The sequence below is a fragment of the Melospiza melodia genome, chromosome 16, assembly GCF_035770615.1.
Source record: "Melospiza melodia melodia isolate bMelMel2 chromosome 16, bMelMel2.pri, whole genome shotgun sequence".
NCBI classification, from domain to species: domain Eukaryota; kingdom Metazoa; phylum Chordata; class Aves; order Passeriformes; family Passerellidae; genus Melospiza; species Melospiza melodia.
Window position 1 is genome coordinate 5,237,070 of NC_086209.1, and position 23,653 is coordinate 5,260,722.

The following is a 23,653-nucleotide window of genomic DNA, read 5'->3' on the forward strand; positions in this document are numbered from 1 at the left end:
TGCCCCGGCCCCGCTGCCCGCACGGTCCCGCCATTCTCGGTGCCGGGGCCCCGGGGCCGGATCGGGCTCGGGCTCGGGCCCCGCCGCCGCTCCCGCCATGGCGCTCAAACGGCCCGGGCCCTTCCGGGGCACCGCGCATGCGCACACGGGCCGGCCCAGCGCCCCGCCCGCCCCGCGGCACCGGCAGCGCGGAAATTCCGCCTATTCCTACACAAAGCATCCACTGCTGCCCAAAACGGTACACAACGGAAGAGTAAAGGCCAGCAAGGTTTTTTCTCTGACAGCACCACAAAACGTGACACACCGGTCAAATCAAACTGGCAAACCAAAGCTTTATTTTTTTTTTTTTAAAGTCTTTGCTACAGTACCTAGGACTGCACCCCTATACATAATTAACAATCATTCCTGAAAGATCTGTATTTGGCACCAGTTTGTGTTCACCTCAAACACCTGTGGGAAGGATTAATTTCAAATCAAATTTGGTTTTTTAACAGAATAGGAGCTGCCATCATGAAGCCAATTAGCTGAATTATTGGAGAAGCTTAAAAAACAAAACAAAACAAAAAAAACAAAAGTCCTTATCTTAACCAACACATTACAGAGAGAGCTCCAAAACAGAGGTCAAACATTAAAAGGCTGATATAGGCTCAAGTGGTTTATAAAACCTATAAAAAAAGACTACACCAGCACATACGCCCTTTCAGTCCACGCAGTTTAGAAATTAACACAGGGAGAAACTCGCTAGCTGGAAATCTTGTCATGGGAGAACCACATATATACCAACAGGAGTACCCAAAATCAAATGTTAAAACGCTCCAATTCCCAATCCACGTAAAAGGAGAGAGGTTTGTAGGAAGATTAAATCAATCCATGATATCATCAACTGGTTGGGCAGTTCAAACTTCCCCCAGCAACCACTTTGTCACTCATACACACAGGCTCACATGTACACGGCTCAATCCCATTCAAATTCCTCATGGAATAAAAGGATCCCAGGCTCTATTGAGTCTTTCCCTATCATGCAAGAAATAAGTCTGGCTGTGCTTTAATCACCATCATGTATTACTTCAGCCACAGAGTACCAGGCAGATTAAGTAGAAATGCACAGTTTTTAGCTGATCATCTCTGCACAGGTGTTGGAGAGGCTCAGTTCCTGGAGGGTTTGGAGGGCAGGCCCAGTGTGTCTCTGTTCATGCAGACTCGCTGGCCTCCACGGCTTTGATCATGTGGTCGGGTTTGTTGCCCGCAGCGTAGTGATCCCACATCTGCAGGTAGAGCCGCTCCAGGTCCATCGTGTACTGCTTCGTGTTGAACAGAGGGCTGGATATCCTCTGCTTCCACACTTTGCCACGGATTTTTTTCAGGCTACAAAAGAGAGTTAAAGCAGTCATGAGATGTTCCAGACAATACATCATACTGTTTACCTCTGAAACCTGCTGTTTTCAGCTAACCCAGAACTGCCTGTACAACTGCTTCACAAACACCTGCTCCCCACCTCCACCAAATTCCTGTTCTATCTCCTCTCATTTCTGATACAGACCAGCACAATTACTTCAAATCAGAATAGCTGCAACATCAACTTGCTGCATTATCTGTAAGGCAGTAAACACTTTACAGCATGATTTTAATTTGAAGTGACAAACTGCTTAATCTTCTATTTAAAAAGAATAAAACTGTATTGCACTTTTGCATATAAGCAGTTTCTTCAGAACTGTTACTCAATTAGGAGTGCTGTTAAGTTACCATAAAAGCAGAAGCTGACTTGACTGCAACACAAGACACCTCTAGACAAGGACTGCCCAGCTATTTTACATATAAAATATCTGCAGGATTAAAACTACTGATGCCTCAGCACTGTGCCCAAATACTCTGCATTCTTGATGCTCCCACATTCCAGAGTCCAAGTTTGCTTACTATTCCAGGTCAGTTCCCAGTTTCACAGCAATATCCTCATACTCCTGTCTGTTTTTTGCAATGAGCTCAAGACAACCCAGGCAAGTGAGCTGTGAGGCAGCAACTCGTGAAGCCAGAGTCTCGCCTGAAGAAAAGAAAATAAAAGGCACATCAAAACCAACAAAAACAACCAGGAATGAGTCTATCAAGTAACTTATCACACAGGAGCTAGGAGCTATTGCCTACAAAAGGCCTTCTGCCTCTACAAAAGGCACAGTTTGATGTGTTTGCTGTTACTAAAAAATTACTAATATTCCAAGCCATGTATTCAATGTAGGTTCCCTGCTGCACTACCTGGCATAGTGACCATTGGAGTCCCAGCCCAGAGCACATCCATGCCAGTTGTGTGCCCATTGCAAAGGGGAGTGTCCAGACAAACATCAGCCAACTGCCCTCTCCTCACATGCTCTTCTTTGGGGGCAACAGGTGAAAAGATGATTCGGTTTTGGGCAAGGCCCAAGTTTTGTGCGTACTGCTGGATATTGGGCTCTCCTACAGCTGGGAAACGTAGCAGCCACAGCACACTGTTGGGAACTCTTTTAAGGATCTGTAACAAAAAAAAAGAAGAAAATACAAGAAGTTCAGAGAAGAATATTTACTTTTCTAAACAAGAAACTGCCACATACTAAAATGAAGTGGAAGGCGTCGTCATTCTTTAAGGTATAGAGCAGAAATTAAAGAGATCATCATTATGAATGAGATCACTGGGATTGCATTTCTGATCCCACTGAAAGAGACAGCAACTCTGAGCAACAGTGTACAGAGCAGTTCCTTAAGAGAGTAAGTACTGAAGTTTATGATCTCATTTATTTATAGGCCTGTACTATGGAATATAAAGAAAAATTACCCTCAATTAGCTCTCCGCAATACACTGTTGTCTGTAAATTGGGACCTGATAGAAATGTTCTCCACTCAGATTTATCAATGTACCAATTGCCAAGGCCAGTTATAACTCATTTGCAAAGACTAAGGAAATCCAAAATTATTTCACAATGGAGAACTAGCATACTTAAGCTATCCCAAACATAAATTTTCACTGGCTAGATACACAGATATAATTGGAAATACATCTAAAACCCTCTATATGCTACTAACACTAAGCCCTGCAACATGAACACTTCAAGTATTCAAATGGCTCAAGGTCAATGTTTTCCACAGAGAAGTTAACTTGCATGAAGTTTCTGCTAACCAACTTTGCCAGAAGTCTGACCTTAGATTTCCTGCTGGATACAGATACTCACATTAGCCCACATCTGCAAGGTGGAAGGATCAATCTTATAGAGCTGATTGAAGTTACAGTACACAACAGCATCCTCTGGTAGGCCGTACTGAGAACGGGTAGTGACAATTATAGTCCGTGGAACTTCTTCACCAGTTGCTGCTTTGTTGTTTATCTAAAATAAAATTAAAAAAAAAAAAAAGCTATTGAAACACTGAAACTGCAGGCAACAAGACTATGCCCTGTGGAATTGTCCTGAGACACATTTGTTAGCATAACAAATTACTGTAAGTACATCTTTGGTTTTATGATACAAAACAAAATTGTCTACTTACCCATAGCAAGAATTTAACTGGTATGTGTACACGTTTGTGGATGCCACAATGTTGCAACCACCAAGGCAAAAAACACTGGGCATTTTCATGCCCTTCCTATATCTCCCCGAAATTCCAAGTAACTGGAATAATTGGAAAGAAGAATCATATAAAGAGGCATTACACATGGAATCCTATCCTCCTTAAGGTCACGTAATTTCCTTGAGACCAAAAATGAAATTAAAACTGAAAGACAGAATAAAAAGGTATTTAGAAAGCAAAGCTGGGGTTTGGTTTGTTTGGATTTTTGTGGTTTATTTTTGGGTGTGTTTTTCTTTTTTAAGATAGAACACAGTAAGCACAGAACAGATAATCAATAGAGGCAGACTCGTATGTAACTGATAGGACTGTAAGGAACCAGTTGACAAAGAAAATAATGAAAAAGCTGAAAATAAGAAGAGTTAATGACAAACTTTTGAAAAGCCTTCAAAAAAATAGGAATATTCTAATAAAAAGGAGCAGAGGATGAAGTTGGAATAATCAAGTTACCATGCAAGAGTCTTGAGGATTAGTAAAATGGAAGCAGGATTTTTAATTAATGACAAGCTATGACGGGATCAAAATCAGATAAACAGAGAGGCCAACACAGCTACTTAGAGCCTTTTTCTATATATATGTGTATTTTTACCTACACAGGCATTAAAAATTTAGACAGTAGCATTGCAGCCAGCCACTGATGACACACTTGATGTGAATGACAATGACTCACTGTCACTGACTGTTAGTAGATGCACAACAGAAGTTGGTAAATATGCTACTAACAGGTCACTGAGACCTCAAAAACACAGTGATCAGTTCTTGCTGACCTATGCCCAAAAGTAGCTGATCTCAGCACAAAGAAGTGCTATATTAATGTCACTGAAAGACAGAAATCCTGTTTTAGAAGTGCACAGACAGAGGAGAGAGTCTTTCATCTCAGTGGTGGAGTGTTAAGACAAGAATTCTCTATGATTCTCAGATGACAACTTCAGAAAAATTGCTAACAGCCTTACTGACCAAGCTAAGAGAAACTATGACCAACTCAAAGAAAAGTCTCAGTTGTGAAGAAAAGAATTCAAAAATAAATCAAGCTATGAGGTTATGAACAGAGCAGTGGTAATAAAAGGTATCAAAATGATGTAAAAGAGGTTCCTGAGGAACTGTAAACTGAATAAAATTCACAAGGTACCGAGTGATGCTAATGTCAGAATATGGCATTTCTAAAAGGAAAAAACTGTTCTGCAGTGGAAAAGTTAAATACCAGTAACTGTCACTAAAATCCCATGAACTGTTAAGCACTGAGAGGTGCTAATATAGTGTAAAATTCTGAAAGATGTAAGGAGATGAATAAATGTTGTTGAAATACAGTGGAATAACTTTGCCTCTATCCTATTACTCAGCAATTTTTTTTCTAACAGAAAAACACAATTGACACTGAGTAACAGGTCACAAATCTTGGTAGGCTGCAGGCAATAGGGAAATCTTGCCTTCAAATTCAAAACAAGCAAATATCTTCTTTATGCAACAAGAAAGAATTTCTTTGGACTTTAGATACCTCTAGATACAATTCCTCTATCTTTGGGGGGGAAGATCATCTTCCAGTACATCTGTGGCTTATAATGAGCTTCCTTCAGTATGACAACTAAAGGAATCAACATGACAGAAAACACATTTGCTTGGAGGTTTTCTTCATTGTTATGTTAAAACACACATATATAACATAAATACCAGTGTCTTGAAGTGCCTCACCTGAGTAGTTGCTAATCCATTACTGATGTTGAAGCCATTGATAGTAATCTGAATTTGCCCACGGTTTATCATCTCAATCACAGCCTCTGCAATGGTGTTCATAGGGATCACTGGCATGCTGAGGGCGGCATTGCCATCGGCGTTGTCACAGCTGTCAGGACACTTCATCTGAGATAAATCACACAGGGATCAGAGGGAGTTCTACCTTCAGTCCCCAGGATTGTACACAAACAAGAGCAACTCTCACCTTAACGATCTTGACATCAGGAAGGCTGTCCAGGAATGCCTTCAAGTCAATGCCATTCAAAACAATCCTGTTATCATAAATATGGCCATTGGACTTGAAATCAATCACTGCTTTTTTCTGTCAAAAGAAAAGATTTCAAGAAGTTACAAGACCCCTTACCAGTACTATACCGAGTGCCATTTCATAGATACCTATGGAAAACACCTACTTTTCTTGCCCTATCTTCCAACATACCTTCAGATGGGGGAACATGTTGGCATGGTCTCCAATAAAGAAAGTGTTTGGCATGTAAGCTAATTTCTCTGAATACTGCTCAGCCACCTCAACTGGTGAAGTTTCTTTGTCTGTGATGATATAATCCATGAACAATGCCCCACTGGTTCCAGGATATCCTAGCCACATTGCCTAAAAAACAAGAAAGCAAAGCTTCAGTTCCATGTGCATTGCAAAAATAAAGGCAGTTAAAAATCAATTTTAACTTACATTTGCCGCATACAGGTTCAAGTTCCTTTTTCTGCTTTACCAACTGAAGATCAACCCCTAATTCTAAACTTTCCATACCAAGACAGTGAACAGCTCAAATATGCTCTAAAATTGATCTCTCAAGCAAATTTTCCCCACAATGTGCAGCTTGAAGCCAACCATCAGTGATTACAGCTTCTCTCACCTGAGACAACTCCTGTAGTCTAGAATGACTCTGATAAAGGTTCCTCTCATTCTCTTTCCATAGGCATTTTAGAAAATCCTTAGTCAAAAAATCCCTCCAAAAAACCTCTGACACTGATTCTGGCTTACTAAGAGCCCTGTAACTCAGTTACCTGAATAGGTGCTGGTCTCAGGGCAAACAATTCATTTCGGGCTCCTTTGGTGTAGCCATTCATGTTAATGAGAATGTGAATCCCGTCCTGATGGATGCGGTCTGCTGCTTTTCCATTACATGGTATCTAAGAATAAATAAATAAACACATAATTTTTAGTTTTCAGTCTCCCAGCAATAAATGTGGTTAGTCATCAGTGTAACAATGGATAGATGCCAACTGCATAATTTAATTTAAGTGAGACTTAGATCTTGTTAATTCTGGTTTTACAGAAGTGTAACTCCTCAATGCAGCAGTAGAGCTGAGTAGCAGTAAAACAAAAGCTAAAGGCCAGAAACTGAGGTTATAGAAACCAGAACACCTTCCCCCACACCCAGTCCTCTAAAGCTAATTAGTATTAAAGCTCACATAGGGCAAGTGGCATGTTCACAAACTAAGGTAGTACAGAAGATCAAAATGAAGATAAAGAATAAGATCAGTTAACTACACTACAGAGCTTTGCTTTGACTTCTGTGTATACTGAAATCCTGGTCAGTTTTCACACTGAACCTAAGACAAGCTTAAATCTATTTGCATTATGACATCTTGACTTCTCCATGACATTTAAATATGACTTATCTTGAGATTTTATGTGAGAGTTATTAAATATTGATGTTACTTTTTAATAATCAGAGGTCACAAGATAACCATCACATCTGAAGTAGGGCATAATGCCAATACAACTACAAATTTCAAATTCTCGAGACTAACATCAGCCTAATTCAAGAAATAATTGCAACTAAGAATCTCAAACCACAGATTCATCTCTTTCTTTATTTAGAAAAATTTAGGTTTGCTAGAAGGTCAATGCATAAAACAAGCTCACCTGAGATAAGTCAATGAAATGATTTGCTTCAGCCATCACTTTTACACGGAAGTTTGTCCCATCATCAGGACTCAGGGCATAACAGAATACCTAAAATAAGAGGCACCAAAAATGAGTATCTGTGACAACTTGTCCGTAAAATAACTGTGCTATATTGTGATTTTAAATTATGTCTAGTTTCACAGAAATCATAGTTTTTTACATGGCATTTACCAGTTGAGAATGAAGCCAAGAAAGAGGCATTGAGCCATTTTTTGACACATTTGAACAAGGCTTAGCTCTGTGCCAGAGAATGGCCCTGCATCCTGTACACGCATATATCCAATCTTCTCATCAGTGCAAGGCAAAGTAACCTTAACAGACAGATCTGCATAAGAATTAGATGTCTAAGATGTCTTCAAGTCGACTCTGACTTTGTAATTAGTGAGAATCATAACTATGAATCAGGTTGAATAGGCAAGCCAAGCCTCAGGGAAGCTTTTTAACAGTGACTGGTTCTCCCAAGTAGGAAACCACAAGTGTATCTGAAAACAGCACTTCATATTGGTAAAGGAGGATGATTTGGGCTGAAGAACTCATCAACCCATAAAAAAAAAACAACTCCAGAAGCAAAAATTTGCTCTTTCCTGATTTAATTGCTTGCACCAAGGGAAAAAAAAAGTGCCACTTATAGGCATATTTAGAGCTTTAAGCATGCCATTTTTATTTTTACCTCGAATTTGTCTGGGTTATGCATGCCTGGAATTGACTGCATTAGGTGTGAGGTTGGATGGTTTCCAAAATCAGAGCTCACGTAGCCAATACGAAGTCGACCTTCACTGGCCTTCAAATCCTTGGGATGCTCATATGGTGGCTTGTGAAGAACATTAATCTGCCAAGAAAACACACAAGTGTTTAAAAATCCAGGAATTAAAATCTAAACAAAGGGACAAAACCCCCCCTAGGAGTTTGCAGAATTAACCTTATCCCACATTCAAGCAGGCAGTCATGGACATCTGCTGTTCCAAACCTGTGCTCTATGTATTCCACTGGAGCCAAGTGCAGTGCCCACACACTGTGTCACAAGATGTGATGTCTCTGCTCTCACACAAATACAGACACCACTAGCACATTTCTGCTTTTCTAACAGTTTCAGTATTCCACCTCAATTATTAAATATCCTGATACCACACCATGATCCTCAGGAAGTTCTCAAACCACAAGTCACTGGTAACCAGAACAGCATTGCTGTAAGCCACCACAGTGTTTGTTCTGTTCTTTGCTTTCCATCTTGCCAAGGCATCAGCTTGCAACCACTATCTCTGACAGTATTATCAGGCTACTCAGACAAGTCACTGTGACAAAGTGTTACCTTCCATTAGTTAACTGGACCCTCCCACCAGCTGACAGCACATTTTTAATTATAAATGGCACCTGCACAAGTAGTCTGTCTCAAAACTCACAAGCACTAATAGCTATGAACATCACATCCCACCTCTTCACATGTCAGTGACTCAGAAAGCTTACAAAGGCTAATACTGACAAATCTGAGTATTCGATTTTGAGTAGGAACACACAAAGTCTCAAACAACAACTGGCCCGTACAGAACTTCCTACCTTGTCCAAACAGAGATTTCCATGTCTCTCAGCAATTGCCTTCCTAAAACTGTGAGATAGAGGATACAGCATGCTATGATGTGGGTGTACAGAAGGCAGTCTGTTTTTCTCCAGCTGATCAGCTACAATGCTAACCAGCTTCTTCATTCTTTCATCATAGTCTGTCCAGTCACAGACAATCTATAAAGAAGGAAAAACAAAGATTATGACAACAGCTTCCCCCAGCCTGTATCAGTTATTTCGGAGGTTGAGATTAACATTTCTTCCAAAAATGGAAGTGACAACTTCTGTAATTACTGTTAATGACTGTAAAATCTTATCTTCTGATTTAAAACTGAAGTCTTTCAAAGCCTCATCTTCCTCACCTGCAAACAGTGGGCCAAGTTGCAATAGGCATCTGGGAAATCAGGTTTCAGTTTCAGAGCAGTACGGTAAGAGGCAATGGCTTCTGGTATATTCCCTGAATCCTGTGAAGATACAGAAATGAGTCAGCAGGTAAAAATATCCTCAGGGTAACTACTCACAGTGCCCCACCACACTCTTCTAAGAGTGAATCATTCCCATGTGCTACCTTGTGAATCGAGGCCAGGTTGCTGTGGGCATCAGCAAAAGCTGGGTTTATCTGAATGGCACGGGTGTAGCACTGCAGAGCTCCCTGAACATCCTGCATCTCCTTCAAAGTGTTTCCCATATTAGAATAAGCATCTGCAAATGTGGGGCTGATTCTGAAAAATAAAGATTATATATCATGAACAAGAAAAGTTCCTCCTCTGATGAGAAAACATGTTCATATCCAGACTTTTCCATTTGAAGAGCAACTATGGAAATTACAACACATGACTAAATCATCTCCTGTACAAATCCAGGCACCTTCCCATAAGGAAAGGCCGGGACTCTTACAGTGAGTATCCATTTACCTAATAGCCTCTTTGTAATGCATCAGAGCTTCCTGTAACTTTCCCTGCTGTTGCAGAACGCTTGCTAAGTTCGAATGTGCTGCAGCAAACTCTGGAAACACCTGGAAGAAAAAGAAGTTGACTCTGTCTCAAACATCACAGCAAAAACAGTTATGCATTTATTATTGTATATTCTTACTTTTTTTTAGAGAAAGGGGAAGACAACCTCTGTCCTATTACACATTCCCATGCAGAACCACCCACCTCTCCCCCTCACACCCAAGTGTACCTCAAGAGCCTTCCGATAAAGACGCACAGCTTCCTCAATATTGCCCTGCTCCCGCTTGATGTTTGCCAGATTGTTGAGTGAGTCTGCATGAGTGGGACAAAGTCGAAGGGCTGTGTTGTAGCATTCTTCTGCTTCTACCACCTTCAAAAAAAGGGGCACTGTTAATATTTTATTGTTATTATTTATATTTATTTAATGTTAATTATTATTATTTATAACACTACATTTATTTTAAAAGCACTGTTTATGAAAAGTCATTATACAATCACTTTTAAAAGGTTCAAGATGGAGATTTCCTGAATTATTCTTCCTTTTAAGTGAGGTTAACATCCATCTTAACAACTTGCTCAACAACTTAACAAATTGGTGACAGCTGGTATCTATTAAAAAAGCATTCACTGTAATTTTAAGAGGAAAGAAGTGCTCCTTACACTGCCTTTCTCCTTCAAGGCATTGGCCAAGTTGCAGTAGGCATCAGGGAAGTGGGGCTGCAGCTCAATGGCCCTCCTGTAGGTGTCTATGGCCAGGTCTATCAGGCCCTGCTCATAGTACACACAGGCAAGGTTGCCGTGCACGACTGCGTGATTCGGGCTCAGACTCAAGGCTCGCAGGTAAGCTGCCACAGCTCTGGAACAAAATAAAAGAAAAAAGAGGTAAACAATCATCAAATAAAAAAGGTAAACAATCATCCAGAGAGCAGGAATTATTTACCTTGGTACAGTGTATACTGAACAACATTAGGTCTTCTGGAAAACAAGGAAAGCTTTCGGGTTTTTTTTTTAACATTTGTCATTACTAGGAAAAGCCCCTCTTTTTCCTTACCCCATTCTTTGCCAGTTTATTATTCAATTTTAACAAGATAAACAGTATCACATTACATCTTTATTCTCACCACTAACCATTAGTTAGACTTAAATCACTTTGTTCAAAAGTGAAATCTTTCATTATATGCTCCTATAGCACTATAAAAATGGCTGATGTATTTAAATCAAATTTCTAGGAAAACGATATATCTGTAAGTAAATCTTTAAAAGGTGATACAAAATCTGAAATTATAGAAAAACATGCCTCTGTTTGGTCCTCTAATTCATGATGCAATCTGACATCACTGAGTCATTTAGACTGTGTGCAATGCAGATAATTAACCTGTTCCCTGCAAGCTTTTATTAAATCTGGGGCCACAAACCACAGCTATCAGAAATTAAAACCCAATTAACAGATGCAATATGCTACACTGCATATAAACAACACAGCCTGGATCTTTTCCCAGAAACAGAAGACTCACGTATCAGATTAGAGGTCTCAGAACAGGTTAGTTCAACAACACAGCAACACTACTGCAACCCAAGGCAATAACACCAGGCAGACATGTCAGAAATACAGAATATTCAATCACATGTTTAGTTGAATTCCAGCATTCCAGTGTGTCTCACACAGAAGGGAAATTTTTGAAGAGACACACTTGCAAATTATGTTCTGAATCACTTAATAAAAACAGAGAAATCTAGCATTTAGGTCTTCCTTGTGCATCTTATTTTCACCCTCTGAGCCCTAATTTCAAATCTATTTTCATCACAAACTCTTGGTTTTGACAATGGATTAAGTACAAGAAAGCAACATGAATGAATACATATCACTGGAATTTTTTATTTTTATTTAAATAGACCAGTAGCCTGGTCTGTCTGCATTTCAAAGCCATTTGCTCGCTAAGCTTAGACTTGAAGTCTTTGCTACCCCTGCCCATAGACAATTTACAGAAAGAACACAATCTGTATCTTGATATATCTGACAAGCCACAGAGAGCAACAGTACTGATCTGCTTACCTGTCAAATATCCTTGCCTCCTTCAGAACATTTCCCAGATTGATATAAGCATCCAAAAAATTTGGGTCAAGTGTTACAGCCTGAAAATAGTTTTGAAGTAAAAGTTTTGAGCATCAAACACAAACGTATTTTCTATGAAACTGAGTTGTTTGCAGCTTTTTAAAAATTTGATAAATATAATCTGTAAGTTTTTAAGACTTTATCAATAATCCAGTAAGGAAGGAAAACAGAAACCATCCACAGAGCAAAGTTATTTATCTGTAGAAGTGACAGCATGTACTACCTTCAAATTTATTTGTTTGCTTACCTACTGAGTTGCAACTACTGGGGAATAAAATTTTAAGCATTTATTTCACATTAGGCTGATCATACTCAACAGTCCTGTCTACTGATGCTACGTTGTCTTTAGCTTGTTTTTAGAGAAGAAACCATAAAAAACCCTTATCTGTATCCTTTACCTACTGCAAAGTAAGACAGAATTTTAAAGCTTTACCAGTGCAGGAAAACAGGCTGTTCACAAGATCAAGGAAATAGCAAATACATAACATGTGCAGGGAAAATTGAGTAGCCATTTAACTAAAACATCTTTGCTCCCTTCAAAACTAATAAAATGCAAAAAAAATCACTTAAGACTGATGATGTTACAGAAGCTGCAGCATAAAGCTACATATGAGTATTTGACAAGCCCCACTCTTACAGTCTTATGGGAATTATTAATTCCATATTAAAATACTTCATCTATCATGGACTAGACACAGATTCAAAAAAAATCTTGAGCAGCTAGGCTTTTTTCTGTATATTTAAAGCCATGAGTTTCAGGAAGAAACTGTTGCCACATCTTAAATTCAGCTTTAGGGCACTCTAGAAACTTCAGAGATGAGGACAAAATTAATTATGATGCCAATTAGACACTAATTGGAGGGTCTCAGACAACTCTTAATGACACTAATCTAGGGAATTATGAACAGTGAAAAATAACCATGGAGAAGAGGAATTAATGTGTCACTTAAAACTGTTCTTCTCAATTACTCAAAGGACAGTAATACCTGAAACAAAAATCACAGTGCAAAATTATTTCAGCACCAAGTTGATTCTTTCTCTCACACACAACACATACAAAACATTATCACCAAATCAGGTTTTTAAAAAATTTAGTACAGGAAAGGGCTGAAGAAGAATTTAATTAATTTTCTCATATTTGACATGTGTGAAGTCCTAGGGGAGTTCTAAGTGTCTCTCTCTAGTACCATATAGGCAGTTTGAAACATCAGCAAGTTTAAAAAAACAATTAACAGGATCATATAAAGTTCTCCACGACCAAAATATTTATCACCTGCAAGCACACAACTGCATGTACATTTAAATCTAGCAGTGAAGCTGACTCCCTTAGGTAGTTACCTTTTCAAAGTGATGAATTGCAAGCCAAATTTCTCCTTGGGCATTGAAAACACAGCCAAGATTACTCCAAGCCACTGCAAAGTTTGGTTGAGTCTCAATTGCTTTTAAGTAACACGCCTTGGAATAGTTAAAGAAGAGAGATACAAGGGAAGGGGAATATTTGTAAAAAGAAAAAAATGAGAAAAAATAATTGTTAGTATGCCTTCTCTAACCAGCCAAAAGTGACCCTGCAGTATAGGCTAGCTTGCGCCAAAACTAATGCGCTGCAAACTGTTGTTGATCCTGCGCCAGCGCAAACCAAAACCCAGGTGCAAGCCCACCATTTTTCAGTTATGCTGGCAACAGATTAACATTCCTTCAGACACCAGATTGCCACAAAAATCATCTTAGAATTCAAGTAGTTCACCAGAACATCTGCCACCTTAAAGTGTGTAAAAATAAAAAAATTACCGTGTAAAACCAACTTTACTCTGGAACAAAACTTACAAATATTCTAAATCTGATAGAAATTAGTTTTAAAAAAATCATAAAAGCAAAAAAAAAAACTACTGAAAAAGATAAAAGTTTAAAGTGTGCTTGTCAAACACGATGACACACCCCATCCACATCTTGTTCCCCAGTTTCTTCAAATACAATTCAACCTCTCCTGCAGCTTCAAAACCTCAAATGACAGGATTGCATGAAGGTTTAGGTCCCTGTAATGCAAGCGCAAGAAATCGCTGCGCATCCTACCCAGCACGGCGCCACGCTATCGCTGCGAACTGCTTGGCTCTAGTGATTGCCCCAAGGTGCAGTGAACAGCCAACCAGAATCATTAATCTACCAGACAGGCCCACACAAAACTCGCATGTTAAATTTGATGTCTGGACTCTGGAAATGCGTTACAAGCCAATTTTGGTTCAAAAGGCTGCAGCCTGGAGCTCGGGCAGTCGCCCGATCAGAGATTAATCATCGAGTCAACCGTTCACGGGGGCTTGAATCGCACGCAATGCGCGTTACCGCTGCGCAGCCTTTGCGCTACTGCAGGATCACAGCGCATCATCAGAAGAGCAGAACGCTGCAATCCAAACAAAGAAGAAAAAAGGAAAAAAATGAACAACCGGAAGAGTTAGAAGCTTTTACTATTAACTATCTCCAATTATTTCTTTAAAAAATATTTTAATTTACTTTTACTTTATTTCTTTGAAAGAATTTGTGGCTAATAGTATAAAATATTCTTACATTACTTGCTTGTAATTAAATATTTTAAGCTGTTTCTGAAGCCACAAGACAGAAGATTCAGGCATGGAGGCAAATGGTTTTGCTGTGGCAGTTACAAACCCGTTACCATATTTCTCATCATGTGACTTTTCGGTGCGTTCCTTGCTGGAAGAGGAGGAGGAGGTGTGTGTCTGCCCTAGATCCAGGCCTCGAGCTCCCTTCAGCGAGGCACCTTACGCATGGAATAGGAGGTTTCACCCACCTGAAACCTTCTAAATACAATATCAGTGGTGAAAAACCAAAAACAAGAGAGAAAATAAAACAAGATCATTAGTAAGAGTTCAACAAAGCAATTGCATTTTTTTGGATATGTCTTAACACATGGGAATGAGGATAATCTGTCTGTAACAAGGGAGACATGCAGAAGGGAGAGGGTTAATCGGGCAATTGCATACAGCAGGGACTTTTTTTTTTTTGGAAGAAAGGCTCTGAAACATCTACAAAGAAATTAAATTTTAGTTCAAACTGTAAGGAATCTGCTGGCTTGATCTTTCAAATGGACTGATAACCAAAGAAACACATTGCAATTTACTCGAGATGTTTTTCCTCGTTTATTAAGTTCTCACAAAACGGAATAACACTTTCAAACTAGGTGTCTCCAGAGCTCTGAAACAAAGAAGTCAGCAACCTAAGGCAGGCGCAGTGTCTTGGCCTATACCAGTCACACTAAAGCTGCAGTGAAGTGCAATTCATGTTAGCTGTCCGCTTGGTGGGCTGAGAACCAAGTGTCTCAAAGACCATTCAATTCCGAATGCCGCTACACAATTGTTTTCAACCTGGATCCGACCAAATCAATCAGGCTGCTCTAGGGTGGTACACGCATCCAAGTTGTTCATGAGAAACAAAGCAATGTTGAATTTTGATCCTGCTGTCCCCGTTACCCCACAAAGATGCCCACCCTCCCCAGCTGGTGCTGCAGCCAAACAGACAGCTACGCTGTTCATACACTCCACTTTGAGCATGCGCGTGGGGCTTGGAGCGACAGCCGTGGAGCCCAGAGCGGCTCTGCTCTCTCCACACTCCTCACCCCGGCAGCGCGGACGCGTAAGGTGGCTTGTAACAAGACAATTTCTTTCTGCAATCCCAATTTTAACGTGCCAAGAATTTGAAACTCATCTTGGTGTTCGAATTGTCGGTTTAGGAAACGCACGACTGCTAGAAGCCACCTTTCCACTACAGCAAGTTTTCTTTTGATCAGTTCATTTACCAAACAAACCAGCTTTGTCCTTCTGATTTCTTTATTTTGGGGGAGGGGAGAGGGAAGACATGAAGAAAAGATATTGGGGATGGGGGTGGGAGGGTGGTGTGTGTCGCATACTGCAGCTATTATTTACTAGCCTTTCTTCCACTATCAAGGGAAGGGAAAAGTTAAAAGAATAAAAATCTTTAAAAGCCAATATTACAAGGTAACATTTGGAAAGTTTCTTCTCCACTTACAAGCCACAAAGGACTTTAGAAGAGCAGCCTTTTCAATAGCACCTGCATCGTACAGGGATCTCGAGCTAACCACAGGCTCTCTGCTTGGCAGCAGCAGGCAAGCCTCAGATCTGAAGGATTGTTACTTATTTCCAGATGAAAGCATGATGGAGCCCCTGCCCAATACTTCAGAATGGTATCAGATAGTCTAGTTCAGCAGCAAGGCTTGATAACTTTCCATTTCTTGACTTAAACCAACTTTTTAAACAGGGACATGCCATAGCTTGCCCTGCAACTACTCTGGGGTGTTTCAGTGCCTTCAGTTTTCAGAAGTTTCTCGGACTGTCTGTTGATCAACGCAGATTTGAAGACTTGGTGCAAAGTTCAAGTTTTCAAAACACTGATGTTTACATGTATTCTACCCAACACCTACCTTGGCTTCTTCCAAGCGACCCAGGGCTTTGAGCAGGTTCCCCAGGTCACTACGAACACAGTACAAGTCCTGAAAAATCAAAATCACACCATCAGCTTCAGGACTTCACACTCCCCACAGGTCTTCACAGAGAACTTGCAAGGAACAACCCAGTCCTCTAAAGCTTAATTTAGATTCTTAATAAATAAATCACAAATGGAAGTTGTTTTTGATGTAAGATTACAAACAATAAATAATCTGAGTAAATTTAGTACTGGAAAAGTACAACTGTAAAGAATTAACAAGAAGTAGTATTTAATACAATTCCTTTTATACAGAAATAAAAAACTGAAAATAAATGCCCTCCCCGGCACCTTAAGTCCTTTTGCCACATGTAAGCATTTCAAGACCTTTTTTTTTTTAAACCACAATGGCAAACCTGTACTCTTAAGATACACCATTGCCATTATGGCTTTTAAATAAGATATATAAAGTGATTTTGCTGCCTGTATTCCTAAAGAAGTTTTCTTCCCTGTTTTGCCCACTAATCCATCCCTTTCCAACAGCTTTACCCCATGTTCTTGTTGTTTCATTTGTCTGAAATGAAAGCACAATCTGCAACAGCATGATCCAGCAGTAAAGACCAGAGAGGATGTAGACATTTTGTCAACACTAATGAAAGGATTTACTAACCTAAACAAAATTCAACTCCTGCAAAAAAACCCACCATCTCACATTATTCTAACCAGCGCATCCACTAGTCACACCACCTGGCATATTAAGTTAGACAAGTTCACACTGGCTTAAGAACACAGAGAAATAAGGTTCAGTAAGTCTCTTGTTGAACTCTGTTTGCTTTTCCTACAGAAAAAGGATTTATGGCCATGGAACCAATGCTGCACTTTAAGTTCTTTTTATCAAAATGTTTGACCAAAGAGCAAGCAAATACCTTTATCACACTGAGCAATACTATATAAATTTAATGAACATGATGGAAAATAAACAGAGGACAGCAGTCTGCTTACTAAAAATGTCAATTTGAAACAGTTACAACCAAAAATCCATACACCAGATCAATCAATCTTATAGGAGTCACTCACAGACAGTCAGTTTCAGCCTATAAAACCTAAATGATGCTCCTGCAAACCAGCCCACAATGGAAATCTAACTTGGTATACAGCAGAAATTTACCAAGGCAACGCTCATCGCCATCAAATTTCTGACTTTGTGATAAAGTAACACCTGGTGATTTTCCAAGATCTCACATTCAAGTCTAAGCATCAATTCTCTCACTGTAGTACTACCTTAAAGCACATAAAGCTAAATATGGAGGCATTCACTGAAGCTTCTGCCTTCAGAAGAGAAAAACCAAACCTTGCTTACCTTTTATTTAAAAAGTTAAGTATGTTCCATTTGGAGAAAAGCAACCAACCAGCAGCCCTTACTGCAATACACAATTTATTGTGGCAAAAGCCTCTCAAAGATCCTTAAAAATAGTATTAACTGCTTAATTAAGTTTATGGTATACAAGTTGGAAGGGTTATCTATTTTTCATGCTTTGAATGCTGCTACCTTTGTGTCTTAAGGCAGTAATAAAGAATGGACTTTCATAAAATAAAGCATTACTTACAGGATTGTACTGAAGGGCAGACACATATGCCTGTACTGCTCCTTCCATATCACCTGCAGCTACGAGTGCAGCAGCCAAATTGATATATCCATCAATGAAATCAGGTTTGAGGCGCAGTGCATGTCTGTAATGCTCAATTGCTTCCTGCAGCTGTCCACGCTCCTTGTACACATTGCCTAGGTTTGAATAGGCTTCAGCCAACAGTGGGTTCTGTTTGATTGCCAAAGTGCTGAAGTGAGCAGACCTGGAGAAAGCAGACCAGTCAGCAAATAAAAAACCATGACCCAAAGACAAACCAAAACCACCCAAACAAACCCACCCTTGACATTCAGTGTTTGTCTGTTTATCTAGTCACTCTAGTGAACATTCATGCTTAGGTGAGCCAAACACACAGCCAGCAAATCTGGACTTACAGAGCTGTCCTGTATCTTTATCCACCCACTTTAAACTCTGATTGCCCTGGTTCCCATTTTAGGTTGTACTGAACAAAGACAGCTCTCATTTAGTCAGAAGGGTTCAAGTTGCCTCACCAAACCTGAGCTCAATACATGTGGAAAAAACACTACAGGAATCCCTCTTCCAACATCTGTATGCGTTAGGCAATGTTGATATTCTTTTCAAGCAGCAGGACATGACTAACATATAAAATTCTGCTGTATCCCCACTCACTCTATTTTCTCATATCTGAACTACTATGACTTCAATCAGAAGACTATATAAAACAAACTTAAGTCAAAAGTTCTTACTTGCTTCACCAACAAACATGAATTTACAGCTAGAACAAGTGAAATTCAAAATGCTAGAGGCACAGAGAGCAAGATCAGGAACAGGCAAGCAGAAAGAACAAAGAAACAACTTTCAGATCACAGAACTTCTTTAACTAAACATGTTGTTGTGCAGGAAAGTTTTACAATTCAAAGAAAAAACCCCAAACCCTTAGACTGTAGGTGGAATGAACATTAAAGAAGTAAATCCTGCCAGTACACACCAATGTGGCTGATGTTCCAATGTTAATTAACATGTTCAATATCAAAATAACACACCAATAATGGCAAGGCCTCCTGTCTGTTGTAAAGCTGATGAGTGCAAGCAGAACTCCAGAGGGAAGAAGCAGCCTACCTGTCCAGTCGGCGGCACTGGAAGTGAATGGATGACAGTAACAAAAGCACACCAGTGTTATCAGGCTCCTGCCTCCAGAGCTGCATGCAGTGCCTCTCTGCTGCTTCAAAGTCTCCTGCCTGATACTCACGATGAGCCAACTCCGCTAACCCTTGGAAGGAAAGCATACGTTTCGTTGGTTCTGGAGAATCACCAAAACATTTAAAGGGGGAAAACAAAAAGTTAGATGATGGGAACAAAACAAAAACAAAACAAAACAAAACAATGAGAAATAAAATGTACATAACTAATGGATAAAAATGTTTGAAATTATATGGAACACTACAGCAGGTGACAGTTGGGATTCTAAGATCTTATCTGTACCAGTCCATGACTCCATCAGCTAATAAAAATGCAGACTGTAACGACTGTGAATATTTGCAATTTAATAATTTCCATTATTCTGAAAGAGACTCCTGTCATGATATGATATTTTAGTTCCTAACAGTGGAAGTGCTGCTAACAGAACAATGACTCTCCTCACTCCTCCCCACGACTGAAAATCCTATGCTTTGCTAAGTAAAAAAAGTTCTAACAATTTAATAGGGAAATGAAGGACAGGAGACAAAGACTTTAATAAAGGACTTGAACAGAAGAAAATTTTGCTGTGCAAGTAGTGAAAACTCTTTTTAAAAAAGGCAAAAAAAGCACAATGGGTAACATTCATTGAATCCTGCATACTCCTATATTTCCTCTGAGGAGTCAAAATCCCTTCACAGAAAAAAAAATGGTCATGGAACAACAATATCTGATGAAAGACAAACACACACTTCAGTGATTATGCAACTGGCCTACAGGAGGAACCATTAAACAGACAGGGTACAGGAAAGGAGTTACAGCTCCTGGAGGCTTAGCTGAAACAGGAGTGACAAAACAGTTTTAGTATTTAATACCCAACTGTGGAGAATGAAATACTTAAATGAAACACCACCTGTTTTAGGCAAAACAACCAGAAGTGAGAGAAGTAAAATTTCTTACAAATAAGCAAGTGCAACTTGGAAAAACCCTCAACCATTCATCCTAGAAAAAAGTGCTGGCCTTCCAATTCTGCCTTTATACCAACAACTCTTACTATTACAATGTTTGATTACTGCAAGTATCTCTCATCTTTCCTCCTGTACTCTGCAGCTCCTTCATTCCATTAATTATACATTTCCCACCTCATCCTACAGCTTTAAAATTTGGAATCTAAGTGAAACAGTTAAACCTTTCCTAATACAAGAAAGCAGCTCAATAGCTGAGCCTACATTTTTGGAGTGAGGTAGTACAAAAGTTCATGCTTTTGTGAGAATTTTAAAGACAGCTGAAATAATCATAAAGAGATTAGGTGCAGATTTACTACCCAGTGTTTATTTTATGAAATTGGGATTGATGCAATTTATTTAAATTACTTTCAAATTTGGGGTTTTAGTACCAGTAGGTTTTAATACAAGACTGCAAGTCCTGTATAAGTACAGTAGTTTTTCCAGATACTGTACAATCTCTGTCAGTGCTATAAACTGTTTCACAGTAAATTGGAACTACCACTGCCACTCTCTTTTTCAGATAATTCACAAATTAGTAACCAAGCAGCCTTATCCAGATTAGATTCCTGGTTTTCCAACCTGACTAAGGGCAAAGTGGACTTCACGATCTGATTAAACCGACAGGCAAAGATAAAAAGGTACAACCTTTATTCAACATGAGAAAGTTGAACTGTGGTTGGAAACCACACCACTAATAAATGGTGCTGACAGCAATACTGGGCACCAGCAGACTGCTCCTCACCGGGCCCCTGTGCTGTTAACAGGTTCTGCCCTTCTGGCATTTCCAACTTCCGCTGATGGCACAGAGAAAGCAGAGAGAGGAAGAGCATGTCTCATGGACTCAATTTCCTCCGCGAGTACATTTCAATTGTTTCAGTAAATTTCAAAGAAAAAAAAAAAAAAAAAAAAAAAAAAAAAAAAAAAAAAAAAAAAACCAACACCCCAAAACATAACAACCCAGAAGTTTACACTTCAAGGCTTATGACGGCAGGCAAAGAGACTTTCAGTCACTATTTCAAGGCTACGTTTTGCCTACTTTGAGCAAGAAGTCAAACTGAAGTTGTAACTTCCAGGCCAAGAGAGCAGGCGGTGCAGATTTAATACCTGGGAATGGGAACTACTAACAAAAGCAACAAAAGAAGAAACACTGACACTTTCTTTCATTCATCAAGTGTCTCTGTTTACAAAACAAGCCACCCTTTGTCTCCAGAGAAAAGGCAAACAGTGTAAAATTGCCAGTCATTTACCTCCAAGCATTTACTTTACAAACGATTGTGCAGAAGTTCACTGAAATGCAGGAAGTGGACAGCCACATCAGGAAGCGCAGAATGAGTGAAACTTTTTAATACAAACTTGGCTGGAAGTTATGCAGTGCAAAATATCCGTAAGACAGCCCATGAATGGATGCTCACTGAATCAATTTGTAAAGAAAATAACTGCAGTGAGGAGTCACAGCCAGGAAAATCCCTTTTCGTGTCTTGCATAAATTAATTTCTCTACCTCGGCTAATTTGTGCTGCATGCTTCGACTATGACCTTGGAAAAGTCTAGTACAGCGCTGTGACAATGACCTTCCCCGAGGCTTCCAGACAATACGAGCGAAACAAAAAGCTGCACAGAACCATCAGAAAGGCGCCCAAGGCCATTTTCGCCCGACAAATGCCATCCTAAGCGCTTGCAATACACTCATGCTCAACCTGGCGCTCAGACACCACCTAGTTCCAGGCAGAAGCAGTGGTTACCTCCAGCTGGGAGGTGCTGGATAGCACAGGACTCCCTCCCAGCGTGCACGTGGCTCGTTTTACCCGCAGGGATCCAGGCTACAAGAGGATGCTGCAGCCTCGCTGGCCACACACACAGTTCTAGCTGAGAAAGTACCAAACACCGTGCTGCAGCTCATTTCTGTATCATTACCGATTCTCTTTAGATCCCTATCTCCGCACTCCTATCCCGTCTCTTTCTCTAAAAGTCCTCCTTTTCCTTCCGCTTTTCCCAAGCATCATTTCAGCTCTTCCTGCCCCTCTGGTTACAGAAATCTCCAAAATCTGGGGCATAAAGCTGTGCTGTCCTTTCATCCTTTCAGTAAGCACAAGACTTCTTTCTCTTGCTCTACAGAGAAAGTCAGATTTCTCCTCCATTCCTCAAGTTCCTGAATTTAGGGCAGGATCTTTCCTTGATACAACACGCTATCTTTCTGTTCAGAAAAGCGCTGTAGTGTCCAGCTATGCCACAGAATCACAGAACGGTTTGGGCTGGAACGGACCTTAAAGACAATCTCGTTCCAATTCCACTGCTATGGGCAGGGACACCTTCCATTCGACCAGGCTGCCGAAAAAAACTCCTGTCTAAGTGCAGCGAGCGATTCTGGGCAAACCAACACACATTTTGGGTCAGGCTTTTCGCCTACTTCGCCCTCTAACGCAGTCACCTGATAGTCTGATAAATATAGCAGCGAGCCCGCCGCACTCACACCTCCCCGGCAGCGGCCCGGGGCTGCCCACGGGCAGCGCCCACCGGAGCGCGCCCAGCACCGCGCTCGGGCCCGGGGCGCCCGGAGCCCCACAGAGGCGGCGGGGGCACCCCCGCCCTACCGCGTCTGGAAACTTCCGCCGGGCGCGGGCCCGGCCAGCAAGGAGCGGCCCCGGGGGCGAGGGCACGGCCCGGCCCCCGCTGTCCCCGGCCAGCCCGTCCCCGGGGGCGCCGCAGCGCACGGTACCTGTGCTGTCCGCCACGTTCCCCACGGAGGTCGCCATCGGGACGGGGGCCGGGGAGGCTGTGGCGGCGACGGCAGAAGGTGTGCTCGGGCCGGGCCGGGCCGAGCTGCCCGCGGTCGCGGCGCGCTGAGGCGGCGCTCCCGAAATGGCGGCGGCGGCGGTACCGAATGGCCGCGGCCGGAACTATCTCCGCGGAAAAGAGTCCGGGCGGCGCCGGGCGGCGCTGCCACACGGCGGGCGGAGGGACCTGCTGGAATCGGCGCGTTATCAGAACAAAGTTATCCTTCCGCGCGCAGCGCTGCGCCAAAGGCGGCGGGACTGCGCATGCGCCGCCACCTCCCGGTACCTCCGCACGTGGCTCCGCGGAACCGCCGCTCACCGGGACAGCGGAGCCCGAACAGCGGAGCCCAGATAGCGGGACTGAGGAGCTCAAATAGCGGGACTGAGGAGCTCAGATAGCGGGACTGAGGGGCTCGGACACCGGAGCTCAGATAGCGGGACAGAAGAGCTCAGTCACGGGCCAGCGGAGCTCAGTCACCGGGACAGCGGAGCTCGCTGGGACACCACAGCTCACCGAGACAGTGCAGCTCAGTCACAGGGACAGCAGAGCTCAGGCTCAGCGCGTACCCGCACAGAGGAACAGCAGCAAAGGCGGCTGTATTCCCATTCCTGCTTTATTTCCATGAGTGCTCTCAGCCAGGACTCCATACGGAACCCCGGGGTCTGCAGCAGCTTCCCCAGGGCACTGACAATTAGCAGTGTCCGCTGAACCCTGAACCTTCCTAAAGGCTCACATTACCAAAGTCTGGTTTCTGGAGGTAGTTGCAACTTA

The 23,653-nt window shown here is 41.3% G+C and overlaps 1 protein-coding gene across 3 annotated transcripts; it reads right to left on the reverse strand.

The window, feature by feature from the left end:
* Positions 1–307: 307 nt before the first annotated feature.
* On the reverse strand, positions 308–22,976 carry OGT (O-linked N-acetylglucosamine (GlcNAc) transferase). 3 transcript variants are annotated; one of them, XM_063170403.1, is made up of 22 exons: positions 22,824–22,976; positions 19,045–19,195; positions 17,926–18,169; positions 16,317–16,385; positions 13,208–13,324; positions 11,810–11,889; positions 10,417–10,612; positions 9,986–10,126; positions 9,718–9,818; positions 9,372–9,525; positions 9,166–9,267; positions 8,801–8,980; positions 7,917–8,075; positions 7,205–7,294; positions 6,340–6,465; positions 5,756–5,926; positions 5,522–5,638; positions 5,275–5,442; positions 3,195–3,347; positions 2,248–2,500; positions 1,915–2,038; positions 308–1,365 (listed from the first exon to the last, which is right to left on the reverse strand). In XM_063170403.1, the coding sequence occupies exons 1-22, from the start codon at positions 22,858–22,860 to the stop codon at positions 1,191–1,193; spliced, it is 3,108 nt and encodes a 1,035-aa protein (XP_063026473.1). In that variant the 5' UTR covers positions 22,861–22,976; the 3' UTR covers positions 308–1,190. The 3 variants fall into 3 exon arrangements, with proteins under 3 accessions (XP_063026473.1, XP_063026472.1, XP_063026474.1); XM_063170402.1 differs by having other exon boundaries at positions 19,045–19,225; positions 22,824–22,946; XM_063170404.1 differs by lacking the exons at positions 308–1,365; positions 1,915–2,038; positions 2,248–2,500 and adding an exon at positions 3,508–3,629 and having other exon boundaries at positions 3,209–3,347; positions 19,045–19,225; positions 22,824–22,949.
* Between the last annotated feature and the right edge of the window lie 677 nt (positions 22,977–23,653).

Coding starts and splice junctions, on each gene's coding strand:
- OGT (XM_063170402.1), bottom strand. CDS start 22,860: ATGGCGACCTCCGTGGGGAACGTGGCGGACAGCACAG. Junction 5,443..5,521: donor CTGATGTCAAGATCGTTAAG/GTGAGAGTTGCT, acceptor GATTTATCTCAG/ATGAAGTGTCCTGACAGCTG. Junction 2,501..3,194: donor CCTTGCAGATGTGGGCTAAT/GTGAGTATCTGT, acceptor TTTTTGTTACAG/ATCCTTAAAAGAGTTCCCAA.